Source organism: Suncus etruscus, chromosome 10 (assembly GCF_024139225.1).
Source record: "Suncus etruscus isolate mSunEtr1 chromosome 10, mSunEtr1.pri.cur, whole genome shotgun sequence".
Classification (NCBI taxonomy): Eukaryota; Metazoa; Chordata; class Mammalia; order Eulipotyphla; family Soricidae; genus Suncus; species Suncus etruscus.
In genome coordinates this window covers 37,940,908-37,968,646 of record NC_064857.1, presented here as the reverse complement: position 1 = coordinate 37,968,646, position 27,739 = coordinate 37,940,908, and the positions used below count along the sequence as shown (strand labels likewise).

The 27,739-nt window shown below is 46.0% G+C and overlaps 1 protein-coding gene and 1 non-coding gene across 5 annotated transcripts in view; both read left to right on the top strand.

Moving 5' to 3' along the window:
* The first annotated feature begins 3,958 nt into the window (after window positions 1–3,958).
* Window positions 3,959–27,739, top strand: part of KHDC4 (KH domain containing 4, pre-mRNA splicing factor) — a 29,368-nt gene continuing 5,587 nt past the window's right edge. For all 4 annotated transcript variants that reach the window (XR_007499609.1, XM_049782245.1, XM_049782246.1 and 1 more), the window contains exons 1-11: window positions 3,959–4,040; window positions 4,702–4,918; window positions 12,357–12,485; window positions 13,011–13,090; window positions 15,010–15,062; window positions 15,315–15,478; window positions 16,851–17,062; window positions 18,036–18,096; window positions 21,682–21,739; window positions 21,975–22,228; window positions 25,797–25,970. Coding sequence is in view for 3 of the 4 variants with exons in the window: in XM_049782245.1 (XP_049638202.1) it covers window positions 4,003–4,040; window positions 4,702–4,918; window positions 12,357–12,485; window positions 13,011–13,090; window positions 15,010–15,062; window positions 15,315–15,478; window positions 16,851–17,062; window positions 18,036–18,096; window positions 21,682–21,739; window positions 21,975–22,228; window positions 25,797–25,970 (1,440 nt within the window). In the remaining variant the exon portion in view is untranslated. The remainder of the gene's footprint in view (window positions 4,041–4,701; window positions 4,919–12,356; window positions 12,486–13,010; window positions 13,091–15,009; window positions 15,063–15,314; window positions 15,479–16,850; window positions 17,063–18,035; window positions 18,097–21,681; window positions 21,740–21,974; window positions 22,229–25,796; window positions 25,971–27,739) is intronic.
* Window positions 15,807–15,935, top strand: LOC126021082 (small Cajal body-specific RNA 4). Its single transcript, XR_007499695.1, has one exon. It is a non-coding gene; the product is annotated as a small Cajal body-specific RNA 4 (non-coding RNA).

The window sequence follows — 27,739 nt, the reverse complement described above, 5'->3', positions numbered from 1 at the left end:
TATTTTATTTTATTTTATTTTTTTTGGTTTTTGGGTCACACCCAGTAGTGCTCAGGGGTTACTCCTGGCTCTGTGCTCAGAAGTCACTCCTGGCAGGCATGGGGGACCATGTGGGGTGCCGGGATTCGAACCACCAACTGTTTGAATAGCTGCATGCAAGGCAAACGTCCTACTGCTGTGCTATCTCTTCCACCCCAGGCCCCAATTCTAAATGTGTTCCAAATTAGTAGTCAAAAAATTGAAATAAACAGGCCAGGGTGATAGCACAGTGGTAGGGCATTTGCTTTGCACATGGTAACTCAGGACAGACAAGCTTCTCATATGGTCCTAAGAGCCTGTTAGGAGCAGTTTCTGAGCACAGGGCCATGAGTAACCCTGAGCACCAATGGGTGTGGCCCAAAAACCAATATGTGTGTGTGTGTGTGTGTGTGTGTGTGTGTGTGTGTGGCTTTTATCAGCCACACCATCTGTTTTTGAGGGTCACTCATAGCAGTGCTTAGAATAATATACTTTGCCAGAGACCAAACCTAGGTAGTCATACTGCATGCAAAATGTGGGCTAGGCTGGTTGAGCTCTCTTTGGCCCTAAATATATTATTTTTCTATTTTTGTTTTGGGCTACATCTAGCAGTACTCAGAAATCACTCTTGGCAGGTAAGGCAAATGCCCTACCCACTATACTATCACTACAGCCCCTTATTTTCTTTTTCTTTTTGGCCCACATGCTGTTACGCTCAGGGGCTACTCCTGGCTGTGGGCTCAGAAATCTCTCCTGGCTTGGGGGACTATATGGACGCCGGGGATCAACCTCAGTTCTGTCCTGGGCAGCCACATGCAAGGCAAATGCCCTACTGCTGTGCTGTCACTCCGGCCCCCTTATTTTATTTTTCTTAGGAAGAAATTTAGTTTTTCATTTTTTTTCTTTTCTTTTTTTTTTTGGGGGGGGGATCCTACCCGGTGGTGCTCAGGGGTACTCCTGGCTGTATGCTCAGAAATAGCTCCTGGCAGGGCGGGATTCGAACCAACCACCTTTGGTCCTGTATCGGCTGCTTGCAAGGCAAAAGCCGCTGTGCTATCTCTCCGGGCCCGAAATTTAGTTTTTCTAAAGGAACTAAGTCAAAAGGGAAGGAAAAGCTTGCATCTAGAGTTTTCTTGCAATTTGACCACTAATCTATCTTCAACTTAAATTTCAGGTAGAGGGCCGGAGAGGTAGCATGGAGGTAGGGCATTTGCGTTGCATGCAGAAGGACAGTGGTTCGAATCCCAGCATCCCATATGAGCCCCTGTGCCTGCCAGGGATGATTTCTGAGCTTAGAGCCAGGAGTAACACCTGAGTGCTGCCAGGTGTGATACCTCCCACACCCCCCAAAAATATTTAAAAAATCCAGGTAGAATAGCACAAAGTGAGAGCAGATAGACACTTAACTTGCATGTGGCTGACCTGGATTTAATCACTGGCATCCCATATAGTCCCCTGAGCACCATCAGGAGATTCCTGAGCACAGAGCCAGGAGTAACCTGAGCACCCCATAGGTATGACTTAAAAAAAATAGTGCAAATTGTAGGCTCCATCATAATACCTTTCTACCTATAAAGATATTACAAGGAGTGTTTCTGTTCATATTCTGTAAGTGGCATTTTTCTTCTCCTAGTAAAGATCTTTATTGTTCTTCATTTTCAATTGTTTTTCTGGTCACTGCAGGCAGTGCTTAGGGCTTACTCTTGGTTCTGCACTCAAAATCACTCTGTGTGTGTGTGTGTGTGTGTGTGTGTGTGTGTTTGTGTGTGTAGGGAAACATGGGGTGCTAGGGATTGAACCTGGGTACTCTATCTGTTGTGCTATCACTCTGGCCCTACATATAGGTTTTAAATGAATATATACTCTATTAATCATATCAGTACAAGCAGTTGAAAATAGCATTCCAGGGCCCGGAGAGATAGCACAGAGGCGTTTGCCTTGCAAGCAGCCGATCCAGGACCAAAGGTGGTTGGTTCGAATCCCGGTGTCCCATCTGGTCCCCTGTGCCTGCCAGGAGCTATTTCTGAGCAGACAGCCAGGAGTAACCCCTGAGCACCGCCGGGGGTGGCCCAAAAACCAAAAAAAAAAAGAAAGAAAAAAAAAAAAAGAAAATAGCATTCCATTATTTGTCCTAGTGAAAGGACATCTAATAGCTGCAAATAATCCAAATGCTAGAAGTCTCTGGCTCCCAGAAACAACATAAATCTAATTCTTTATTTTATTTTATTTTTTATAATATTTTTAATTTAAACATCTTGGTTACAAACATGATTGTGATTGGGTTTCAGTCATATAAGATGACACCCCCGCATCACCAGTGTAACATTCCCATCACTAATTTCCCAAATATCCCTCCTCCCCTCCCCACCCCCACTTGTACCCTAGACAGGCTTTCTATTTCCCTCATACATTCTCATTGTTAGGATAGTTCGAAATGTAGTTATTTCTCTAAACTCATCACTCTTTGTGGTGAAGTTCATCAGGTGGGCTGTAACGTCCAGCCCTCCTCTCTTTTGTCTCTGAAAATTGTTGATAAATGTCTTTCATTTATCTTAAAACCCATAGATGAGTGAGACCATTCTGTGTCTTTCTCTCTCTCTGACTTATTTCACTCAGCATAATAGATTCCATGTACATCCGTGTATAGGAAAATTTCATGACTTAATCTCTTCTGACGGCTGCATAATATTCCATTGTGTATATGTACCACAGTTTCTTTAGCCATTCATCTGTTGAAGGGCATCTTGGTTGTTTCCAGAGTCTTGCTATGGTAAATAGTGCTGCAATAAATCTAATTTTTTTTGGCCACACCCTCTGACGCTCAGGGGTTCCTCCTGGCTATGCGCTAAGAAATCGCCCCTGGCTTGGGGGACCATATGGGATGCTGGGGGATGGAACCGTGGTTCGTCCTAGGCTAGCACTGGCAAGGCAGACACCTTGCCTCTAGTGCCACCGCACCGGGTAATTCTTAATACTTGCCAATTCAAGGCCAGTCTCCTTCATTTCACCTACCAGTTGCAACCTAAGTGCATTTATTCTCTAGACTCTAGGGCCTAGACTAGAGGGTATTTTAAGACTTCTCACTCCTCCTCCAGATACTAAAAAATGCTTTCAAAACCACCAAATTGATCATCTTATTTCTGCATCTTGACTTTTGGGGCCACACCCGGCGTTGCTCAGGGGTTACTCCTGGCTGTCTCCTCAGAAATAGCTCCTGGCGGGCACGGGGGACCATATGGGACACTGGGATTCGAACCAACCACCTTTGGTCCTGGATCGGCTGCTTGCAAGGCAAAAGCTGCTGTGCTATCTCTCTGGGCCCGCATCTTAACTTTTTAAATAAAATCCTAATGAAGCTTTTGATTGTGTACCTACCCTATTACATAGAGTGCCAGAAAGGCAAGTCTCGAGGCTGTTTCACTTTAGTCTTTCAACCTGTCTGGTCAAAGACAGGGCTTGGTGCACAGAAATTAAAAGAAAATATTTTCAGATGACCTTGAGGATGAATCAATTCACTTTCCCTTACATATAATTCAGATTTGAAGTGGACCATGTCATGAGAAAGCTTCATCCCCAGCGAAGGGCTGGGTTTGCATACGGAAATAACTTAAGTTTGAGGGAGAAAAAAGCTCTTTCATGGACTGCCTCTTGCGTATTGTCCCTTCGGGCAGCCCATTTGCCCACAACAAACATGGATGCCGCTCTGCCTCACCCCCACCTCCACCCGCTTCAATTTCCACCTAACTATGCGCTTGGTCGGCCATCTTTCTCCAGGGCAACGGGCAAAACCGGAAGATCACGCCCTCCCCGTCGGCGACGCGGCCAGGAAATCACCGAACGACCAATCAGAAAGCCGCCTCTGCCGGAAGCACGTGATCTCCAGAGCGGAAAAGGCGGTGCTTAGGGGGCGTTAGGGGCGGAAGTGACGGCTGGGTGCTAGTAGAGGAGTTGGCGGGTGGTTGGGTTGAGGCTGAGCTGGTCGCCATGTCCGCGGGGAGCGCGACCCATCCTGGAGCCGGCGGGTAAAAACTTGGAGAAGGGCGAGGGGCTCGTCGAGCTCTTGGGGGGCTCAGGAAAGGCGGCGGGGCGTGGGAAGGTTGGGGGGAATGCAGCAAAGGGAGGGCCCCAGAGTGTGGGTTGAGGCCCAAGATGGTGATCCTGGGCCCCCTGGCAGGCCCTCAAGGGAGCGAAGGGAGGAGGAAAGCAAGCCCACGGGAGTTTGAGATGGAAGAGCCAAGGGGAAGGCTGGGTAAAATAAAAAGGCAGCAGGGCCGGAGAGATAGCATGGAGGTAGGGCGTTTGTTTGCCTTGCATGTAGAAGGTCGGTGGTTCGAATCCCAACATCCCATATGGTTCCCCCTGAACCGGCCAGAAGCGATTTCGGAGTGCAGAGCCGGGAGTAATCCCTGAGTTCTGCCTGGTATGACCCCCAGTAAACAAAACAAAATAAAATAAAAAGACAGCAGCCCGCCCCTAGTTTTGGAGTCTTGCTCTAGTGGTTCTGAAATAGGACATACACCTTGAAAGGTTGCAGTGGCTGTCCAAGTCCAAAACATCACTTTAGCCCTGACAAGAGGCGGAACATTTTGCAAAGGTAGAAGAGAAATGGGGGCCCCAAGATCCACTGAGCGAAGAGCCCTTAGGTTAGGAACACAGGTGATGTTGCTCTTTTTCCTCCCCTAGGCGCCGCAGCAAATGGGACCAGCCGGCTCCTGCTCCTCTGCTCTTCCTCACCTCGGCTTCCCCGGTTGGGGAGGACCCCAGCAACGGGGGCAACTCCGGGGGTTCGGCGGCGGCTCCCTCGGGGGCCTTGGACGCTGCCGCCGCCGTGGCCGCCAAGATCAATGCCATGCTCATGGCCAAAGGGAAACTGAAGCCCACGCAGAGCGCCGCCGAGAAGGTATTCCGTGCGTTGCAGTTGTCCCAGGAGAGGGTAGTGGCTTGAGCGACTTATGTGCAGAGAAGGGGGGAAACAGTACTATTACTGTCAGTGTGTTTATTTGTACCGTCAGTCATTTGTGTTTTAGGCTCACACTGGGATTGGATAGGGGCGATTTTTACAATGTTCAGTAGTGATCCTTGGTTATGGGATGGCGGTGTGTGTGGATGGGGGTACCCTACATGCTGCAGGATTCCAACCTGGCAGGACAGGTTTTATTTTGTTTTTGGGCCACATCTGGTGGTGCTCACCCCTGAGTTTGCTCAGGTATCACTCTGGGTGGGCTGAGGAGACCATATAGGGTGTTGGGATTTGAATCCAGGTCATTGCAAGACAAGCATCCTACCCACTGTACTATTGATTGATGTGACCCCGATCTTATTGTTGGATTGAGATATATATATATATATATATATATATATATATATATATATATATATATATTTTTTTTTTTTTTTTTTTTTTTTTTGAGTTACAACTGCCAGTGTTCGGACTCACTCCTGACTTTGTGCTCCCAGATCATTCCTAGAGGAACTCAGGAGACCCTATAAGCCCCTGGGGATCAAACCCTGGTTAGCTGCATGCAAGGCAAGGGCCTTACCCTCTGTACTATCTGGCCCCTCCTTGGTTTCAGGGAGCAGCTCATTGGCTGATAACATGTATGGGCCAAATAGCTTCTTTAGTATATGTTTATTTATTTTAGCCTAATTTTTATCTATGTAGTCATATAAAGCAGTGATGTAATGTTTGTTTCTTGGTATATTTTTTTCTCCAAAGTCAGAAGGGAAGTTTAAGTAAATCAAATGGGCACGGAAATGTCCTCTTTAATTAGAATCTTAAGTGATAAACATAGACTAACTAAAACAAGTGATTTATATGTGGATTGTTTAACTGTTTTCCCACAACTTAATATTTTATCATTGAAGAAAAAAACGCTTTCAATTAAGATTTACAACTAAAATGGAACTGAAAATTAAGACCTGTAATTTCTGTCATACAAGAGTTTTCCAGCAGAAAGGTTCATTTATTGTTTTATACTTGATAAATTGTCCTGATACCAGTCCTGAGGAACTTTTTGTTGGTTTTTTATTTTGGTTTTTGGGTCACATCCGGCGTAGCTCAAGGACTACTCCTGGCTCTGCACTCAGAAATCGATCCTGGCAGGCTTAGGGGGACCATATGGGATGCCAGGATTCCTGGTTTGACTGTGCAAGGCAAACACCCTACCGCTATCTCACTGGCCCCTGAGAAACTCTTTGTGATCTGCAGTTCGCAGGTGGAGCTTGTTATCTCCTGAATGTAACAGAACCGTGCCTTGTCTTTCAGTGGATGCAGGTGTCTGACGTCACACACCTTCATATGTGGGTGTTTAGTCTTTTGCTTCCAAACCTACCCTTGGAAAACTCCCTGTGTTCCAAGGCAACCTGTTTTGTTATGATTGTTGCTAGAAAAGAACTTATTTTATTTCAATTGAAATTTGCCTTCCATGCTATCTATAAAGAGATAGGTTCTTTAAAAATATAATTCTTGGGCCGGAGCAGTAGCGTGGAGCCGTAAGGCATCTGCTTTGCCTGCACCAGCCTAGGATGGACTGTGGTTTATTCGCCCAGTGTCCTATATGGTCCCCCAAGCCAGGATCGATTTCTGAGCGCATAGCCAGTAGTAACCCCTGACGGTCAACAGGTGTGGCCCAGAAAATAACAAAATATATATATATATATATATATATATATATATATATAATTCTTAGTGCCAGAAAGATAATATAGGAGTTGAGATATTATGATGTTTGCATACAGAGACCCAGTTTAATCTCTGATACTGCATGGAGTTCCCTAAGCACAGTCCAGAATGACATCCAGCCCACCCCTACCAATTCCTTTTTTCTTTTTTTTAGTTTTTGGGTCACACCCAGCAGCACTCAGGGGTTCCTCCTGGCTCTATGCTCAGAAATCGATCCTGGCAGGCTCGGGGGACCATATGGGATGCTGGAATTTAAACCACCGACCTTCTGCATGAAAAGCAAACGCCTTACCTTTATGTTATCTCTCGGGCCCCACCAGTTCCATTTTTTTATTGTGATAGAATGACATACAAAGTTTCTTACTGTTTGGAGTCGAAATGTTCTCCATCCTACCTACCACCAATGCTGTCAGAAGCTCCATTCCACACCCTACCCTTGGTTCTAGTCTACTAGTTTATTTCCATTGTAAGTCTTAGTCTTGTTCTTCATACTCCACATCAAAATGAGATCATTTGGTCTTTGTCATTTTCACTCTGACTCACGTTACTCCATCCGATTCCTCCCAGGTTACAGTAGACTGAAGGATTTCATGTTTTCTCATAGCCAAGTAATATTCCATTATATGTCTATATATCATATTTCATCATCCATTCCCCTGTGGTTGGGCTTTTGGGTTGTTTCCATACTTTGGACAGGGTAAATAATGCTACCTCTACTGCTGAGCTAATGAACACAAGTGTACATCTCATCTGTCCTTATAGGTTGATATTTAAGATGTAATTTGTTTTTGATGTTTTTTTTTGTTTGTTTGTTTTGGGGCCACACCTGGCAGTGCTCAAGTGCTGACCCTAGCTCTACGTTCAGGGATCTTATGGTGGGTTTGTTCATTTTTTTTTCTGTTTTTTTTTGGGCCACACCCGGGTGACGCTCAGGGGTTCCTCCTGGCTATGCGCTCAGAAGTGCTCCTGGCTTGGGGGACCATATGGGACGCCGGGGATCGAACCGCGGTCCGTCTTAGGCTAGCGCAGGTAAGGCAGGCACCTTACCTCGAGCGCCACCGCCCGGCCCTTTTTATTATTTCTTTTTAAGCTTTATTTCAAAATGATTTACAAAGTTGTTCTTTTTTTTTTTTTTTATATATATTTTATTTAAACACCTTGATTACATACATTATTGTGTTTGGGTTTCAGTCATGTAAAGAACACCACCCATCACCAGTGCAACATTCCCATCACCAATGTCCCAAATCTCCCTCCTCCCCACCCGACCCCCGCCTGTACTCTAGACAGGCTTTCCATTTCCCTCATACATTCTCATTATTAGGACAGTTCAAAATGTAGTTATTTCTCTAACTAAACTCATCACTCTTTGTGGTGAGCTTCCTGAGGTGAGCTGTAACTTCCAGCTCTTTTCTCTTGTGTCTGAAAATTATTATTGCAAGAATGTCTTTCATTTTTCTTAAAACCCATAGATGAGTTGATACCATTCTGCGTTTTTCTCTCTCTGACTTATTTCACTCTATATAGTTGTTCTTCATACAGTTGTTTCAGGTATTCAATATTTCATCACCAATCCTGCCATTGATATGGCCCTATTCCACCAAAGTCCCTAATTTTCCCTCACCTCATAAGCCTGCCCCCCAAAAGGCACAAAATAATTTACTCTATCATGCTTGTACAACACACACTAAAGCAAAATTACTCTTGCAGTGGTGGGAATGGATGAGGTAGTACATGCATGCTGCCTCATTTAGGTTGTACACATATGCTGGCTCTCTGAGGCTGTACATACATGCTGGCCCTTTGGTTGCACACATGTGCTGTGCTTGTATTTCTTCCTTCCATATGAAACTTCGTATTGGTTATTATAAATCTTTGTGTGATCACTTAATTTTTTTTTTTTTTGGGTCACAAATTTAAGTACTTTTCCTTTTACTTTTTTTTTCTTTTTTCTTTTTCGTTTTTGCTTTTTGGGAGTTTGTTCATTTCTTTTTTCTTTTGGGGGGGGTTATTCCTGACTCTACACTCAGAAAATCACTCCTGGCAGGCTCGGGTTTGTTCATTTCTAAGGTTTGCAAGAAAATACCAAGACCACTGACAAAGCTAAAAAAATCAATTCCTGGGGGTCAGAGAGATGTAAGGCGTTTGCCTTGCATGCAGGACGGCGGTTCAAATCCTGGCATCCCATGTGATCCTCCAAGCCTGCCAGGAGCGATTTCTTAGCATAGAGCCAGAAGTAACCCCTGAGCGCTGCCAGGTGTGACCCAACGAAACAAAACAAAACAAAACAAAAAACATAAAACAATTCTTTTTTTTTTCATTTTTCTTTTTTTTTTTTTTTTTAGTTTTTGGGCCACACCCGGCAGTGCTCAGGGGTTACTCCTGGCTGTCTGCTCAGAAATAGCTCCTGGCAGGCACGGGGGACCATATGGGACACTGGGATTTGAACCAACCACCTTTGGTCCTGGATTAGCTGTTTGCAAGGCAAACGCCGCTGTGCTATCTCTCCAGGGCCCATAAAACAATTCTTGAATGTTACAGTTTTTTTTTGAGTGGGGGAGGTATGAAATTGGGGCCACTTCTGTCAGTGCTAGAAATAATCTTGCTGTAGCCAAGATTTTAAAATGTGACCTTTAGGGGCCGGAAAGATAACATAGCAGTAGGGCGTTTGTCTTGCTTGTGGCTGACCCAGGACTGAAAGTGGTTTGACTTCCAGCACCCATCCGATCCCCTGAACCTGCCAGGAGCGATTTCTGAGCGACGAGCCAGGAGTAACCCCTGAACACTGCTGGGTGTGACCCAAAAACAAACAACAAAAAAGTGACCTTTAAGGGCTGCAGCAATAGTACAGCAGGTAGGGCTGATCCCTGGCCTCCCATAGTCCTCTGAGCCTGCCAGGAGTGATTCATGAGTGTAGAGCCAGGAATTATCCTGACTGATGATTGGTTGTGGCCCAAACCTCCCCCCCACAAAAAAAAAAGTGAGCTTTAAAATTATTTGAACTCTCTGGCTAGAGTGTTAGCGTAAAGGCCTGGAGTATAATAAGATTTGCATGCAGAGATCTGGGTTCAGTCCCTTAGCTCTGCATTCACCCTAATACCACTGAGAGCTACCCAAATGAACAGTAAGTTGGGAGTGTCCCAAGAGCACCATTGGCTATGACCCAAAAATAGCATTCCTTGAATTTAGTAAGAAATGGTCATGCTGGGCCGGAGTGATAGCACAATTTGCCTTGCATGCAGCCAATAGAGGACGGATGGTGGTTTGAATCTTGGTATCCCCTATGGTCCACCGTGCTTGCCAGGATCGACTTCTGAGCGCAGAGACAGGAGTAACCCCTGAGCACTGCCGGGTGTAGACTCCCGGGGTGGGGGGCGACAAGAAAACATGCTGCATAAATACTGAATCATAACACCTAGGTTGTTTTATTGTATATTTGTTTGTTTTGCAGTGGGGATGGTTTGGGTGGCCTCCAAAAATTCTCAGGCTGGGGCCGGGCGGTGGCGCTGGAGGTAAGGTAAGCCTTACCTGTGCTAGCCTAGGAGACGGACCGCGGTTCGATCCCCCGGCGTCCCATATGGTCCCCCAAGCCAGGAGCGACTTCTGAGCGCATAGCCAGGAGTAACCCCTGAGCGTCACCGGGTGTGGCCCAAAAACCAAAAAAAAAAAAAAATTCTCAGGCTGCTCCTGGTTCTGCTAGGGGACCAGCTATTTGTGCCTGGGGTTCAAGGCAAACACCTGACTCTCCCTATACTATTTCTCGGTTCCTGGAATTAAGCTTAAGTTCCCTCATCTGTAGGGGCTTGTAATATGTATATGTATATGTGTGGCCAGATGATCCCTGTGTACACAATAAACTGTTGAATTGGAAGTAGTAAATTATCCTAGGGGGTCACAAGTAGGCCAGGGAGATCGATGGTTCAGATCCATCGATCTGAACAGTGCAGGCTTTGTGTACTGGAGCTGCAACTTTGCTGACACAGCATGTTCTCTCAAACACCATCAGATGTGTGTGCCCCCCACCCCCCAAGAAAATAGTGGCCATAAAGATTTATGTGTTGTGATGTATGAGTATACACTCAGGGGCTACATTAGTATTCTTTGTGGGGTTTTTTTGTGGCCACACACTGCGGTGTCAGGGGTTACTACTCCTGGCTCTGTGCTCAAAAATTGCTTCTGATAGACTCTGGGGACCAAATGGGATACCGGGGATTGAACCTAAGTCAGGCGTGTGCAAGGCAAACACCCTACTGCTGTGCTATTGCTCCAGCCTTACATTAGTAATCTTTTTTTTTGGGGGGGGGGTTTTGGGCCACACCCAGTGACGCTCAGGGTGTTACTCCTGGCGGTGTGCTCAGAAATTGCTCCTAGCTTGGGGGACCATATGGGACACTGGGGGGTCGAATCGAGGTCTGTCTTAGGTCAACACATGCAAGGCAAATGCCCTACCGCTTGTGCCACTGCTCTGGCCCACTACATTAGCTGGTCCACTGATGCAGGGTGACACTTATAGAAAGACTGGAATCCACTAGTCTGTCACCTTGGTTCTCACTATGGACCCTGTTGGGACAGGGGACGGTCTGCAGATACAAAAAAAAATGTAAAAAGATGAAAGAAGAAAGCCAGAATTAATACAAGCAAAGGTGATTTAGTTGAGTCATCTGGCTCCATCTGTGAAACATATAGGAGGAAATCAGCATTTCCCTTCCTTATATAGATTGTCCGGGTCTTGAGGAAGGCCACCCTGCACTTATTCTCAGAACTGGATGGACTCTAGGTAGCTGGAGTCATCTCTCATTAAAAGTTTGAGAAACCGGGCCCGGAGAGTTAGCACAGCGGAGTTTGCCTTGCAAGCAGCTGATCCAGGACCAAAGGTGGTTGGTTGGAATCCCGGTGTCCCATATGGTCCCCCGTGCCTGCCAGGAGTAACCCCTGAGCAATGCCGGGTGTGGCCCAAAAACCAAAAAAAAAAAAGTTTGAGAAACCAAGACTTTTTTTGGTTTGTTTTGTAACCCTGGCTCTGTGCTCAGAAATTGCTCCTGGCAGGCTCAGGGGACCATATGGTGTGTCAGAAATCGAACTGGGGTTTATCCTGTTTTGGCTGCAACAAGGCAGACACCCTACTACTGTGCTATCACTTGGCCCAAGATGACTCTTCACCCATTTTCTTTTTTTTTTTTTTTTTTTTTTGGTTTTTGGGCCACACTCGGCGATGCTCAGGGGTTACTCCTGGCTGTCTGCTCAGAAATAGCTCCTGGCAGGCACCGGGGACCATATGAGACACCGGGATTCGAACCAACCACCTTTGGTCCTGGATCGGCTGCTTGCAAGGCAAACACCGCTGTGCCATCTCTCCGGGCCCTCACCCATTTTCTTGTTCTTACTTGGTGGGGGGTGTTGAGAGCTCTGATCAGGAATCACTTTTTTTTTTTTTTTTGGTTATTGGACCAGACCCGGTGACACTCGGGGGGTTACTCCTGGCTCTGTGCTCAGAAATTGCTCCTGGGACTCGGGGGATCCATATGGGACTCGGGGGGATGGAACCACGGTCCTTCCTTGGCTAGCGCTTGAAAGGCAGACACTTTACCTCTAGCGCCACCTCGCCCCCCCCTTTTTTTGCTGTAGGCTTTTTTTTTAATTGACTTTCTCTTTGTAGCTTCAGGCCCCTGGCAAAGGCCTGACAAATAGTAAGAGCAAGGATGACCTGGTGGTGGCTGAAGTTGAGATCAACGATGTCCCTCTCACATGCAGGAACTTGCTGACTCGGGGACAGACTCAAGACGAGGTAGGAGGCAGGAGGCAGCAAGGGTAGGGTGGTGGTGGTGGTGGTGGTGGGTGAAATGAAGTTTCAGGAGAGCTGGGGATGATTCAGTAAAAAAGAGGTGTCAAGTGATTGTCATGGGTGAGGTGACAGGTAGAGGAATAGGTATAGAAAAGAGAAGTCATGGTAAGCACTAGTAGACATGTTGAGTCCCTGTGTTCCAATCTCCAATCCCCCATCTTCCTCACCTCATGGTGCCATCCAGTATGGGACTCAAGTGCTTTGTGGCCTTGGGCCATAGAGAGCCCATTGTTGGGAGCTGCAGCCCCTATCTTCAGGCTGGACATTGCTAGGAATAGCCCTTATTTATATAAAACAAACAAACAAACAAAAAACAAATAGTGATGGGGAGTTTCCAAAGCTTAGTTATGTTAAGAAACATTTCAGTCAAAATTTTATAAAAAGGAGAGCCTTCATTGGCGGAATAATGAGGAAAATCAGTGAATTCAGTGGCCTGGCATATTTCTAACACTATGTTCTTTTGTTCAGATCAGTCGGCTGAGTGGGGCTGCTGTGTCCACCCGAGGGCGGTTCATGACCACCGAGGAGAAGGCCAAAGTAGGACCCGGGTGTGTATTCAACCTCTGGCTGTGAGGAAGGTCTTGGACTTTAATCACTGGTTTTTATTCTTAGAGACTACATGTCAATTCATAGCAGATATCTTAGATAGATGTAAGTTATTGGCAGGTCCTGTCTGTTTGCTCTGTTGATTTTCTTAGGCGGGATGTATTTGTGCCATACCCTGTGATGCTCAGGCTTACTCTTGGCGATGCTTAGGGATCACTCTTTTTTTTCCGGTTTTTGGGCCACACCCGGTGGTGCTCAGGGGTTACTCCTGGCTATCTGCTCAGAAATAGCTCCTGGCAGGCACAGGGGGACCATATGGGACACCGGGATTTGAACCAACCACCTTAGGTCCTGGGTCGGCTGCTTGCAAGGCAAACACCACTGTGCTATCTCTCTGGCCCCTAGGGATCACTCTTAGTAGGTTCAGAGGAACCATTTGTGGTGCTGGGGTTGGCTGTGTGCAAGGCCTTACTGGGCTTCTTGGGTTTTCATGTATTCCCTCTTCTCACAAAATTCTTTTGTTATTATTTTGGGATCATACCTAGCAGCACTCAGGGTTACTCCTGGCTCTGTGCTCAGAAATTGCTCCTGGCAGGACCATATGAGATGCCTGGAGGGATTAGAAACACCTTTCTTCCTGGGTCAGCTCCCTGCAAAGCAAATGCTCTACTGCTGTGCTATCTCTCTGGCCCCTCACAAATTTTTTTTCGGGGGTTGTTCGGGGGTTACTCCTGGCTATGCGTTCAGAAATCACTCCTGGCTTGGGGGACCATATGGGACGCTGGGGGATTGAACCACAGTCTGTCCTAGGTTAGTGCGTGCAAGGCAAATGCCCTACCACTTGCACCAACTGCTACAGCCCCCCCCCCACACACACACAATTTTTTTGGGGGGTGGGGTCACAACTGGCAGCGCTCAGTGGTTACTCCTGGCTCTACACTCAGGATTCACTCCTGGCAGACTCGGGACCATATGGGATGCTGGGATTCGAACCATTGTCCTGCATGCAAGGCAAATACGTTAACTCCATGCTATCTCTCCAGCCACCCCCTCACAATTTTTTGAGGAAACAATATGTACGATATTTGTCAGCAACTTTTATCTATTTATTTATTTTGTGTTGAGGCTACATCTGGCAGTGCTCAGGTGTTTTTCCTGAGCATATGGGATGCTGGGACTTGAATTCAGGTCAGTCATGTGCAAAGTAAATGTCCTTCCTGTTGTGCAATTTTTTCAGCCCCTTAATTGTATGTTACTGATCACTTTCCTTCATTGTTATGATAAAAACTAGAACCTAAAAAATTTTTTCATGGTTAGTGTCTTAGAGCTGGAGGTGTGATTCGGCAGGGTAGCACATGCTTTCCATGTGTGAGGACTGGGGAGATAGTACAGCGGGAAGGGCATATGCCTTGCTCCACATCAACCTGGGTTCGATTCCTGGACCCCCATAGACTCACTGGAGCCTTGTCAGGAGTGATCCCTGAGTACAGTCAGGAGTAAACCCTGAGTACAGCCAGGTGTGGCCCCAAAATTAAAACCAAAAAAAAAACTCTAAAGAGTCTTTTTGTTTTGTTTTGGAGCCACACCCAGCAGCACTCAGGACCTAAAGAGTTTTTAATTCATGTGTATCATTAATGACTTTGAGCTATATTCCAACCATCACTTTCGACCCCTTAATTTGAATAGCTTTGAATACAATTTTCACATTGCTTATTGGACATCCAGATAGTTATCTCAAGTGACTGGATCCTAAAATAAGAATTTCCTGCGTAAACAAGCCAAGTTGATTCTTCTCCAAGGTGTGAAGCCATATTCTTAGGAATTAAGTGCCAACGCACTCCTTATACTTATTTGGAAACCTGCAGCATTGCCAGTGTACCTTGATAATTAACCCTTTTGCCACCTTCATTTCTCTTTATAGGGATCGTCCGCTATATCTTCATGTTCAGGGCCAGACTCGGGAGTTAGTGGACAGTAAGTAATGTTTTTGACTCACAGCCACCTTTTTGTACAGAGTTATGTGTGAGATAAGTGAATAAATAGTTCTTGCTAGTCTCGTGCTGATTTGTAGGTCACTTATGATGGTGTGTGGTGTTTGAGAAATTGGGGCTAAAAGGTTTCAACAGACTTAGGAAATAGACTAGTGGTAGTGGTAGTAGTTAGTCTTGGCATTCTGAGTGGGTGTTTTGGGCCTTGAGTATGTTACCTGTGCTTTTCTCCCCCTAGGAGCTGTGAATCGAATCAAAGAAATTATCACCAATGGGGTAGTTAAGGCTGCCACCGGAACAAGTCCCACGTTCAATGGTGCCACCGTCACCGTCTACCACCAACCGGCACCCATGACGCAGTTGTCCCCGGCGGTCAGCCAAAAGCCTCCCTTTCAGTCAGGGGTATGTGTTGTGGGCAGACATGGGGTGTAGTTCCCACTGTTTTGGTGTTGCTGATGTAGGAAACAGAGCTGGAGGGAGACTTGCAAACTTTATAGGCTTGAATCTCTTGAGCCTTTACCTTGTACTTTTTCTATAAACTGTCCAAGAAGTGGTGAAACAGTTCCTAGAAAATTCCAGTCTGAAAGACCCTGGCACTGGGTCTCTGTGACTGTAACACTGAAGTGCTGAGACACTGACTTTCTGAGCCTTTTGTTTCCACATACTGATTCATAGTATGGAGGAAATGGGTTGAGAACTTAAGCAGATACAATTATGCCTTGAGTCTAGATCTGGAGGATCAAGAAGGCGGAGTCTGATGAAGCAAGGCTCGGCTGATACAGTCCTCCTAGAGAAAAGGGTCAGAGAGAGCAGCCCTGACTTGAGCTCCTCACAGGGCTGACTGCACCACCCAACATTCCACTTTCACAGCAGATGTCTTTTCTCTGGTTGCTTTCTAACCTATGGATCAGTTTAGGAGGGTAGGGGGGGAGTTTGTGTGCTAACCTCTGTATTAAAACTTGGGATCTTGGGGCCAGAGGCATTATAGAACAGCTGCAGGCACTGTATTTTCCGGCGTATAAGACGACTTTTGAAACAAAAAAAGTCAACCAAAAATCCGGGGTTGTCTTATATGCCGAGTATATTCCTGAAAAATGTTTCAATATGCCACTAAACAAAAATTGTCTGAATATTGCCACAAAACGAATTTTCCAACTCGATCCTGCACCAATCACTGCAAGGCTGCTCGGACCGCCTCTCTAACTCAGCCACTCCAAGCAGGCTTTTTATGCATGCAAATTATACAGTGTTCTGTACCCGAATCTACACTGTAAAAAGCCTGCTCAGATTGGCCAGAGTCAGAGAGTATTTTTATTAAGTATAACCTTTGGGCCTTTGCTTGTTGTGATTGGCTCACTGTGGTACATACCGTTACAGACAGGAACGTTCTGTCTGATACAGCGAATATAGGCCTAAACCTATGTTTTAACTGCAAAATTAGGGGGTCATCTTATACGCTGGCAAATATGGTATGTTTGATTTGTACAAGGCCAACCTGGGTTCGACCCAGTTCGATCCTGGGCATGCCATATGGTCCCCCGAGCTGGCCAGAAAAGATTTCTTGGGATCTCGCCAAGATTTTGGCCGAGTTTTGCTGAAGTAGTAGAGTCTGAAGATACATGGGTGTCTGTAATTGTTATTAAATTTAGCTACTTGCTTTTATTTTTATTGGCTTAGATTATGGAGATGATTCAGTGTACCTGAAGGATTAAAATATTTTTCAAGATTTGCTGTTTTGTCTTCTGCTTAATCTGCTGTGTTCTATTCTTCTCAGATGCATTATGTTCAAGATAAGTTATTTGTGGGTCTAGAACATGCCCTACCTACTTTCAGTGTCAAGGAGAAAGTAGAAGGCCCAGGCTGTTCCTATCTGCAGCACATTCAGATCGAAACGGGCGCTAAAGTCTTCCTTCGAGGCAAAGGATCTGGCTGTATTGAACCTGCATCTGGCCGAGAAGCCTTTGAGCCTATGTATATCTACATCAGGTATGACAGGCTGGGGCTCAGGGCATCAAAAACTTGTCTTCTTGCCAGTTTAGGTTGTAAGAAAATAGGCTTTGTGCACAGTTGCTATGTGAGGAGCTTAGGTAAAGTCTAGGAAGAACCACTTATACTCAGTTAGCAAAGATGCTGTTAAGAAGAGGAATCTTGGGCCCGGAGAGATAGCACAGCGGTGTTTGCCTTGCAAGCAGCCGATCTAGGACCAAAGGTGGTTGGTTCGAATCCCGGTGTCCCCCCCCCCCCCCCCCCCCCCCCCCCGTGCCTGCCAGGAGCAATTTCTGAGCCTGGAGCCAGGAATAACCCCTGAGCACTGCCGGGTGTGACCCAGAAACAAAAAAAAAAAAGAGGAATCTTTTTTTCCTTAGTTTTCAAGCCTGTGATCCTACAGTGTATTTACCCCAAATTACTTTAATCAAAGCCCCTCACAGGACCAAATAAACTTGGAGTAGGTTTTGTAGATTTTTGAAGTGACTAGAATGAATTAAATATTAAGAAGTGCCAAGCTTCAGAAACCACTTTTTGAAGTCTGTGTTTTGGGGATTTGTCGTGGCAGTCCTTTCACTGGCTCTACAACCCTGAACAAGTTAGTGTTCGCCCCTAGTGGCACTCAGGTGTCCAGGACCACACTTTGGCCTCTGAGGTCCAGGCAGTGCTGATGGGACTTGGACCTCCACAAGGATCCTGGTGTTTGTGCCTCAGGGACTTTGTATTGTACTTTGAATGCTTGACATCGTTTTATGGTTTTCAGAGACTTAGATTAGAATATATTGAATCAGCATATAGAGGGCCGAAGAGAGAACAAAGGGATTAAATGTTTACATTGCACACTGATTTGAACCTCCCACATAGTACAGGGTCTCCTGAGCACAGAGCCTGGAAGAGAAAAAAAGAAAGCACATCCACAGGATGACAGTTTTGTGTCCTTCATTTCCCTCTTCATGGTTCTATTTCTTTGCAGTCACCCCAAACCTGAAGGTCTGGCCGCTGCCAAGAAGCTCTGTGAGAATCTCTTGCAAACAGTGAGTTACATTTGTGTGTTAAACACTCATTTGGGATGTTTTTGTTTGTGTGTGTGTGTGTGTGTGTTTGTTTTTTTGTTTTCTTTTTTTTTTTTTTTTTTTTGTGGGGCAGGGTTCATACCTTGCAGTGCTACTCTTGGCAGGCTCAGGGGCCCATATGGGATGCCAAGGATCTTACCCAGGTGAGCTGCATGCAAGTCAAATGAAATGTATTCTTTAACGCTTGAAAAATTCTCTTAAGTCCAAATTAAGCTGTGGGAAAGGTTGGTTCCTCTGGAGGTTCTAAGAAGAATCTATTCTAAGACTTACAACTGAGCTTGCTTTTTATATTTCCTATTTAGTTGGGTGTTTCGTTCGTTTTTGTTTTTATTATATTTGGAGCCACACCTGGAAATACTCCAGTAACTCCTGGCTCTGAGCTCAAGGATTACTTGTGGTGTTGCTCAGGGGACAATTAGGATGCCAGAGCTTAATTGGATTATTCACAAGCAGGGAAGCATTACCTGCTGTACTATCTCTGGTCCCTATAAAACAGGGGTCTCAAACTCATGGCCCACGGACTTAGAGAATTTTTCAAGCATTAAAGAATACATTTCATTTGACTTGCATGCAGCTCACCTGGGTAAGATCCTTGGCAGCCCTCTGTACAACATTTTGTGGCCCTGCCCTAGAGGAATCTTTTTTTTTGTTTTGTTTTGTTTTGTTTTAGTTGTTTGGGTCACACTCCCCAATGTTCAAGGCTTACTACTGACTTTGCACTCAAGGATCACCCCAACGTTGCTTCCTGCGGCCCCTAGGTAAATTGATTTTGAGACCCCTGCGTATAAAACTTTTACTAATTGGGGGCCCGGAGAGATAGCACAGCAGTGTTTGCCTTGCAAGCAGCTGATCCAGGACCAAAGGTGGTTGGTTCAAATCCCGGTGTCCCATATGGTCCCCCGTGCCTGCCAGGAGCTATTTCTGAGCAGACAGCCAGGAGTAACCCCTGAGCACTGCCGGGTGTGGCCCAAAAACAAAACAAAACAAAAAAAAATTTACTAATTGGGTTTCATGCATACATTATTCCAACACCACACCCATCACCATTGTGTTCTCTTCACTCCCATCATTGTCTTGATGCCACAATCCCTTCCTCTTATGTCCCTACATCTCCTTTACCAGTGTAATTGCCTTTCTTAGCTTTTCCTTTTTTATGTGGGGGTTTTGGTCATGCCAGTGGTCTTCAGAAGCACTCCTGACTCTGCTTTCTATCACTCCTGGCAAAGTGCAGGGAAGCCTATCTGGTGCCCGGGATTGAACTGTGTTTTACAAGCATGTTGGGTACTTTTCCCCCCTTCCTATACTATGCCTTCAGCCCCTAATTGCTTTTCTTTTCTTCTCTCTATTTTTGCTTTATGTGTTTGTTTTGTTTTGGGGCCACACCCAACGGTGCTCAGAGGTTACTCCTGGTTCTGCACTCAAAAATTACTCCTGGCAGGCTCAGGGGACTATATGGGAAGCCTGGGATTGAAGCTGGGTTGGCCATTTGCAAGACAAATGCCCTACCTCTACCCACTGTGCTATTTCTCTGTCCCCTCTTATTTTCTTTTTGTTTTTTTTTGGTTTTTGGGTCATACCCGGCAGCGCTCAGGAGTTACTCCTAGCAGGCTTGGGGGATGCCAGGATTCGAACCACCGTCCTGCTTACAAGGCAAACACCTTACCTCCATGCTCTCTCTGGCTCCTGACTCCCTCAGAGAGGGGACCAAGTCATTGGATTTCAAAGCTCTCCCCCCCCCCCAGCTGGTATGACCTTGTCTTAAGCACATACTTCTGGAAAGATCTTGTTTCCATATAAGGTCATACTTGAAGACTGGGCAGGCATGAGTGTGGGTTCAAGCAGGACTGGAGGAGACAGGATATGATTTACTGTTTTAGCACACATTATTAGAAGAATGTCAGCCTAACACCCCACTCTCCAGTTTCCCCAGTTACATTGGCCATGCATTTCCTATCCCCAGGAGAGGATTCAGTATTTGGTTTTGAACTGGGTATTTAAGAGTAACACTTAGATCTGTTGTATAGTGGCAGTTCCAAATGCATGCACGCTAGAAATTCAGTGAAAGCCCAAATAGGGTCTGGGAAGTTGCATTGCTGTGCTGTGCTTAGAGATATTACTGCATTTCAACTGATGTAGTCCCTGCTGCATCTCTCTTCATGCCTAGTCAGTGACTCATGCAGCTTGTTCTAAATACTACTGGGAGTGACTCCTAAGCACCCTGAACACTGCTTAAAGGCCACTCCTGAAAAGAAGGAAAGATGAGATCAGAACTCTAATTATTAGAGTCAGTAAACAGGGTAGGAAAACTGTTTAAAGGGGCGGATCATGTGCTTGTATGCTGGATATCCAGGTTTGGCCCTCGGTCACTGAGCTAGCAGTTAGAACCTCAGTAGCCACCAAGTGTGATCTCAAAACAAAATAAATAAAAGCAAACAAACTGCTCTTGGAATTACTGAAGTACAATACATCACAAGCCTGCCAGGTATGGCCCAAGAAAATATTAAGAGGGGCTGTTAGGTTATTTCCCTTGCATGTGGCCAACCTAGATTCAATCCCTGGTATTTTGTATGGTCCCCTGAGCCTGCCAGGAGTAACCCAGAGAGCCGCTGGGTATGGCCCCAAAATAAAAAAAAAAAAAAAAGAACAATTTTTTTAAATTAAAGCGGGGGTGGCTAGAGCAATAGCACAATGAGTAGGACACTTGCCTTGCACATGGCTGACCTAGGTTCAATCCTTGTCATCGAGTATGGTCCCCTGAGCCCACCTGGAGTGTTTCCTGAGAGCAGAGCCAGGAGTAACCCCTGAACACCTCCAGGTGTAGGCCAAATATCTTTAGAAAAGAGGGTTGGGTGGGCGGAGAGATAACATGGAGGTAAGGCGTTTGCCTTTCATGCAGGAGGACTGTGGTTCGAATCCTGGCATCCCATATGGTCCCCTGTGCCTGCCAGGGCTGATTTCTAAGCATAGAGCCAGGAGTAACCCCTGAGCTGTGCCGGGTGTGACCCAAAACCAAAAAAGAAAGAGAGAGAGGGAGGGAGGGAGGGAAGGAAGGAGGAGGGGGAAAGGAGGGGAGGGGAGAGAAGAGGAGAGAGAGAGAAGAAATAGAGGAAATAGTTCCATTGCTAATTGATTTGGTTCTAGAATACTTTTTTTTTTTTTTTTTTTTTTTTTTTGGTTTTTGGTTTTTGGTTCACACCCAGCAGCTATCAACCCCTGGCACTACACTCAGAAATCGCTCCTGGCAGGCTTGAGGGACCATATGGGATGCATGCAAGGCAAACGCCCTACCTCCAGGCTATCTCTCTGGCTTTTTTGTTTGTTTGTTTGTTTTGGCCACAACCGTTTGATGCTTAGGGGTTACTCCTGGCTAAGTGCTCAGAAATTGCCCCTGGCTTGGGGCGACCATATGGGACGCTGGGGATCAAACCACGGTCGGCCACTAGCGCTTGCAAGGCAGACACCTTACCTTTAGCGCCACCTTGCCGGCCCCTCTAGAATACCTTCTAAATGAAAACTCTTATTTAACCTTGTTCCCTGTTCTTTCAGGTTCATGCTGAGTACTCTCGTTTTGTGAATCAAATCAATACTGCTGTCCCATTGCCAGGTGTGTATGTCTCGAATGGCTTAACCTAGAAATCATTGGCTAGTGTTAGGAATGTTTAGAATGTGATACTGGAGGCTAAACTAACTATGCCAGAACGCTAGTTATGTTTCCTTCAAATAAGGGGAGTTTGGAAGAAACCTCATTGTTTTTCTTCCCTAAAGTTAAAGTTTTAATATTCAGCTAAAATGTCTCATTCTGCTGCAGCTGATTAAACACTTTTTTTCTTCCCCCTCAGGCTATACACAACCCTCTGCTATAAGTAGTGTCCCTCCTCAGCCACCATATTATCCATCCAATGGCTATCAGTCTGGTTACCCTGTTGTTCCCCCTCCTCAGCAGCCAGTTCAACCTCCTTATGGAGTTCCAAGCATAGTGCCACCAGCTGTTTCATTGGCACCTGGAGTCTTGCCAGCTTTACCCACTGGAGTCCCTCCTGTGCCAACACAATACCCGATAACCCAAGTACAGCCTCCAGCTAGCACTGGACAGGTAGGTTTACAGATGCCAGAGTGGCATGTTTGTCACGGAATCGGGAAAATGGGGCTGGGGAAGGGGTGTTCTTCAGAAATTAGGCTGGACTTAGCTATGTTTTCCTGTTTTTTTGTTTTGTTTTGTTTTTTTTGGGGGGGTCACACCCAGCAGTGTTCTCAAGGGTTACTCCTGGCTCTGCGCCTAGAAATCGCTCCTGGCAGTCACAGGGGACCATATGGGATGCCGGGATTTGAATCACTGTCTATCCTGGATCGGCTGCATGCAAGGCAAACACCCTGATGGTGTGCTATCTCTCTGACCCCCCCCCCCCCATGTTTTCCTGTTCTGATCTGCATGCCCCACCAGACCTCCTAAACCTTAAGTACTGGAAATTTTGTGGACCAGAGTTCTTTAGCTACTGGTCTTATTGCACAAATCCATCTGTGATCAACGATAGCTATGCCTCCAATAGCATTTGGATTTACAAACCTGTTTGTAGATCTGTGCTTACCAGCTTGGGTATTGTCATGTACCTGATCTTTTTTGTTTGTTTTTATTATTGGGTCATACCTGGCAGTACTTGGGTTACTTTGGCTCTTCACTCAGGAATTATTCCTGGTAGTGCTCAGGGGACCATATGGGTTGCCAGGGATGGAACTCAAGTTGACCTCCTGCAAGGCAAGTGCCTTACCTGCTGTACCGCCACTCCAGCCCCGTGCCCCTGCTCTGGGCTATAGTTCTAAGAAGGTCTTCAAGGTGTGCTAGTGATATAGCTCAGCCAACCATGGTTGGAAGTGGGGAACCAAAAAGTAAAAAGCAAAAAAAAAAAACAACAACAGAAAGTGAAAAAGCTCTTGTAATGTTGGGGTACCAAAATAGAAGCTCAAAGGTCTAAAGTGCTGGCTTTGCACACTGGAGTTTCTTCCATCCCTGGCAGGGCACATTAAGCACTACTGTTGTCACTGCCACCACACCACCCTCAAAGATCTCGAGAAAGGCTTTGCTATAGCATTCCTCTTAGTGATTGAAACTGATCGACTAATCTCCAGAAGTTCCATAGTTTCTTTTTTTTTTTTTTTTTTTTTTTGTGGTTTTTGGGTCACACCCGGCAGTGCTCAGGGGTTACTTCTGGCTCCATGCTCAGAAATTGCTCCTGGCAGGCACGGGGGACCATATGGGACGCTGGGATTCGAACCGATGACCTCTTGCATGAAAGGCAAACGCCTTACCTCCATGCTATCTCTCCAGCCCCTCTTTTTTTTTTTGTTTGTTTGTTTTGTTTTTGGGCCACACCCGTTTGACGCTCAGGGGTTACTCATGGCTATGCGCTCAGAAATCGCCCCTGGCTTGGGGGGACCATATAGGACGCCGGAGGATCTAACCGTGGTCTGTCCTAGCGCTTGCAAGGCAGACACCAGACACCTTACCTCTAGCGCCACCTTCCCGGCCCCATGTTCCATAGTTTCTTAATTGAGAAAGGAACTTCCCAAACTTAAGAATTTGAAGTATTGGGTGGTGTACCAATAGTACAGCAGGTAAGGCACTTGCCTTGTACAAAGCTGGTCTTGATTCTATCACTGGCGCCCCACGTAAGTCCTCTAAACCCACCAGAAAGAGCAAGGAATGAACCCTGACCAATGCTGGATGTGCTTTAAAATTACATAATAAATTTTTTTTTTTTCCCTCAGCTATGTGGGGAGAGAGTGGGGTGTTAGGAACAGAGGTGAATTTTTTACTTTTCCTGAGGTCTGCTCTCCTTGTTTTGTTTTTGGGCCACACAGATGTTTTTAGGGGTTAATCCTGACCCTGCACTGAGGAATCACTCCTAGTAGGCATAGAGAACTATATGGGGTGCTGGGGATTGAACCAGGATTGCCTACATGCAAAGCAGACATCCTACCCACTGTACTGTTGCTCCGGCCCCTGTGTACTATCCTTTGTATGTGGTCCATCAGCATGGCCATGGATTTATGGGGTCTCTCTTTGTGGGCACCTCATAGTATGCCTGGCCAAAAGTTCACTGCAGCACTCAAATCATTGCCTATCCCTCTCCTTTGGACTGTGAGCACTGAAGGTTCTTGTATAGTTGAAATAGAAAGGGACAGATTCTTTCTGTCATTCTTTGGTTTTGTTTTTTTTTTTTTTTTTTTTGGTTTTTGGGCCACACCCTGTGCCGCTCAGGGGTTACTCCTGGCTATGCGCTCAGAAGTTGCTCCTGGCTTCTTGGGGGACCATATGGGACACCGGGGGATCGAACCGCGGTCCGTCCTAGGCTAGCGCAGGCAAGGCAGGCACCTTATCTCCAGCGCCACCGCCCGGCCCTCTGTCATTCTTAAGAGTTATACTTAACCACTGTTGAAACATAGTTTTTGTTCTTTTTTCGTAGCCATTAGGGGGGTGGAATGGAGGGAGAGTTTGGGTCATGCCTGGTAGTGTTCAGGGATCACTCGTGGTGCTGTGCAGGACAGCTTTCGGGCTGCTGGGGATTGAGCTAGGTGTCAGCCACATGCAAGACAAGTGCCTTCCTTGCTGTACTAGCTCTTCACTCCCCACCCCCATACATTGTTCTTATAAACGTGAACCATTATAATTTATAATAGTTGGTCTTTAAGGAGAATTTATTTTCTCTAATGCATGCTATCTTTGTGTCTGCTCAGCTCTTCCCTGGTTCTTTTTCCAATAACCTCTTTGATTTGGGCCGGAGAGATAGCATGGAGGTAAGGCGTTTGCCTTTCATGCAGAGGGACGGTGGTTCGAATCCCGGTATCCCATACGGTCCCCCGTGCCTGCCACGGGTGATTTCTGAGCATAGAGCTAGGAGTAACCCCTGAGCAATGCCGGGTGTGACCCAAAAACCAAAAAAAAAAAAAAACCTCTTTGATTCACTCCTTGACATTACAGTTTGGGCCCAGAAGTGTGTAAAGGAAGTTGCCTTTCCCACACACATTAGAAGCATTTATGGTCCAGAGTGGTTTACTGGTATTGATGAAAAGGCTTTTGATTAGGGTACTGTTCTTGCATGCTAATTTCTAGACTCATTGAGTGGTGTGGCCTTTATGGTATGAACAGTTATGTTTCCTCTAATAAACCAGATGCATGATCAGTTTCAATGCCCTGGCAAAATTGTTGGTTTCATGTTTTCCTTTGATGGAGATAGACGAGAAGGCAATAAAAAAAAATTTTTTAAATAAGAGAAGGCAATGCTTTTGGAAAATTATACGTAGGGGGCCAGAGAGATAGCATGGAGGTAAGGCATTTGCTTTTCATGCAGAAGAACAGTGGTTCGAATCCTGGTATCCCATATGGTCCCCCGTGCCTGCCAGGGGTGATTTCAGAGCATAGAGCCAGGAGTAATCCCTGAGCGCTGCCCAATGTGACCCAAAAACCAAAAGAAAAAGAAAATTATATCTAGTGGTGGGGGTGTTGCTCTGCACTGCCTGCATGTGTGAGCCCCTCACTCCAACCCCTGGGCCTACACTAAAGCAAATCAAGGGCTGGAAGATGCATTTTACTATCACTGTCATTGTTAGCCGACTTGCCTGGCTGAGCCTCTCACTGATCTCCCTTTCCTTTGTTTTGGTCCCAGAGTCCGCTGAGTGGGCCCTTTATTCCTGCTGCTCCAGTGAAAACCGCCTTGCCTGCCGGGCCCCCGCCCCAACCGCAGCCCCAACCCCCACTCCAGGCTCAACCTCAGGCACAGAAGCGGCGGTTTACAGAAGAGCTTCCTGATGAGCGAGAGTCTGGACTTCTCGGATATCAGGTTAAATAAAATACCCTCTCTTTCTTTTCTCGTCTTAATTCTCCCACTTAAGAAATGAGATGAATCCACATTCCATATCAGCTTTCCATAGCTAACCTGGTGCTAGGTCTTTTCCTCTGGAGTCTGTTATAGATCAGTTTTTTGTCCTGGGGGTTTTATTGAAAATAAAACTGATGGGCAGAGGGAGATGGTTGGGGTGATTGGATTATATGCTTTCTTGGTAGGACCTCTGGGGACTCTGGCAGCATTAGTTATGGCTCCCCACCCCAAAACAAGTACAAAATAGGATGACTGTAAGACTAAAGCAAAGCTCCCTTTCTACTCCACAACTAAAACTGGATGGCAGAAGTCTCTTGAATTCTGCAGATCCTCTTATTCATATAATCCCCTTGAGCAGACCTGAAAGCCTCTTAAGAATTCTTTGTTTTGAGGCTGAAGCTATTGCACAACGGGCATTTGCCTTGCACGTGGTCTACCTGGGTTTGATCCCTGGCATCCAAGATAGTCCCCAGAGCCTACCAGGATTATTTCTGAGTGCAGAGCCAGGAGTAAGCCTGAGCACCACTGGTCAACCTCAAAAAATAAAATAATTGGGCCCGGAGAGATAGCACAGCGGCGTTTGCCTTGCAAGCAGCCGATTCAGGACCAAAGGTGGTTGGTTCGAACCCTGGTGTCCCATATGGTCCCACGTGCCTGCCAGGAGCTATTTCTGAGCAGACAATTAGGAGTAACTCCTGAGCACCGCCGGGTATAGCCCAAAAACCAAAAAAAAAAAAAAAAAAAGTAAAATAAAATAATTGTTTTTGTTTGTTGGGAATTTTTGTTTTGTTTATGGACTCCCACGCTCACTGCTTTGCATTCAGGGAATCACACTCGTAGAGGTGCTCAGGGTGCCAATCATATAGGGTACTGGGTATCGAACCTGGATCAACCACATGCAAAGCAAGTGTATCACGACTATACTATCTCTCCAGACTTAGAAAAAATTCCCTTAAGAATTCTTTTTTCCAGAGGCCGGAGAGATAGCACAGAGATAGGGCATTTGTCTTGCACGTCATCCCATATGGCCCCCTGAGCCTGCCAGGAGCGATTTCTGAGTGCAGAGCCAGGAGTAACCCCTGAGCGCCACCTGGCGTGACTCCCCCTACCCCTCAAAAAATTATTTCTTCCCTACACAAGAATTTATTTGAAACTGTTGGTCCCCTCTCCCCTAAAGCTAGCTAGAAATTCAGTGTGTGCATAATTAATAGTCATTTACTCAAGAGGTGGAGTGGAGGGTTTTTGTTTAGTTTTGATGTTTTGTACTTTGGGGTCCTCCTCACCTGGAAGTGTTTTGGTTGTATTGCTGGTTCAGTGCTCAGAAGGTTGCTCCTACTGCTAGGCTGGGGGAGACTATGCAGTGCCAGGGATTAAATCTGGAATTCTCGTGTATAAAGCTGTGCATCTGCCCTTTGAGCTTTCTTATCTTGTTCTTTGGATTTGTATGGTTTTGTTTTATGGGCCATACCTAGTGAAGCCTAACTATGCCCATTGTAGTATCCATGCAGGTTTTCCTATTGCTCAATGGTGCTCCAGGGATACCTAAAATTGAATTTATGGGCCTCTCCTGAGTCATCTCGCCTAAGATAGTGTTTCTGGGTTTTGGTTATGAATTGTTTTTTGAGTTTTTTGTTTCGTTTTGTTTTTGTTTTTGCTTTTTGGGCCACACCCAGCAGCACTCAGAGGTTACTCCTGGCTTTTTGTTCATAAATTGCTCCTGGCAGGTACAG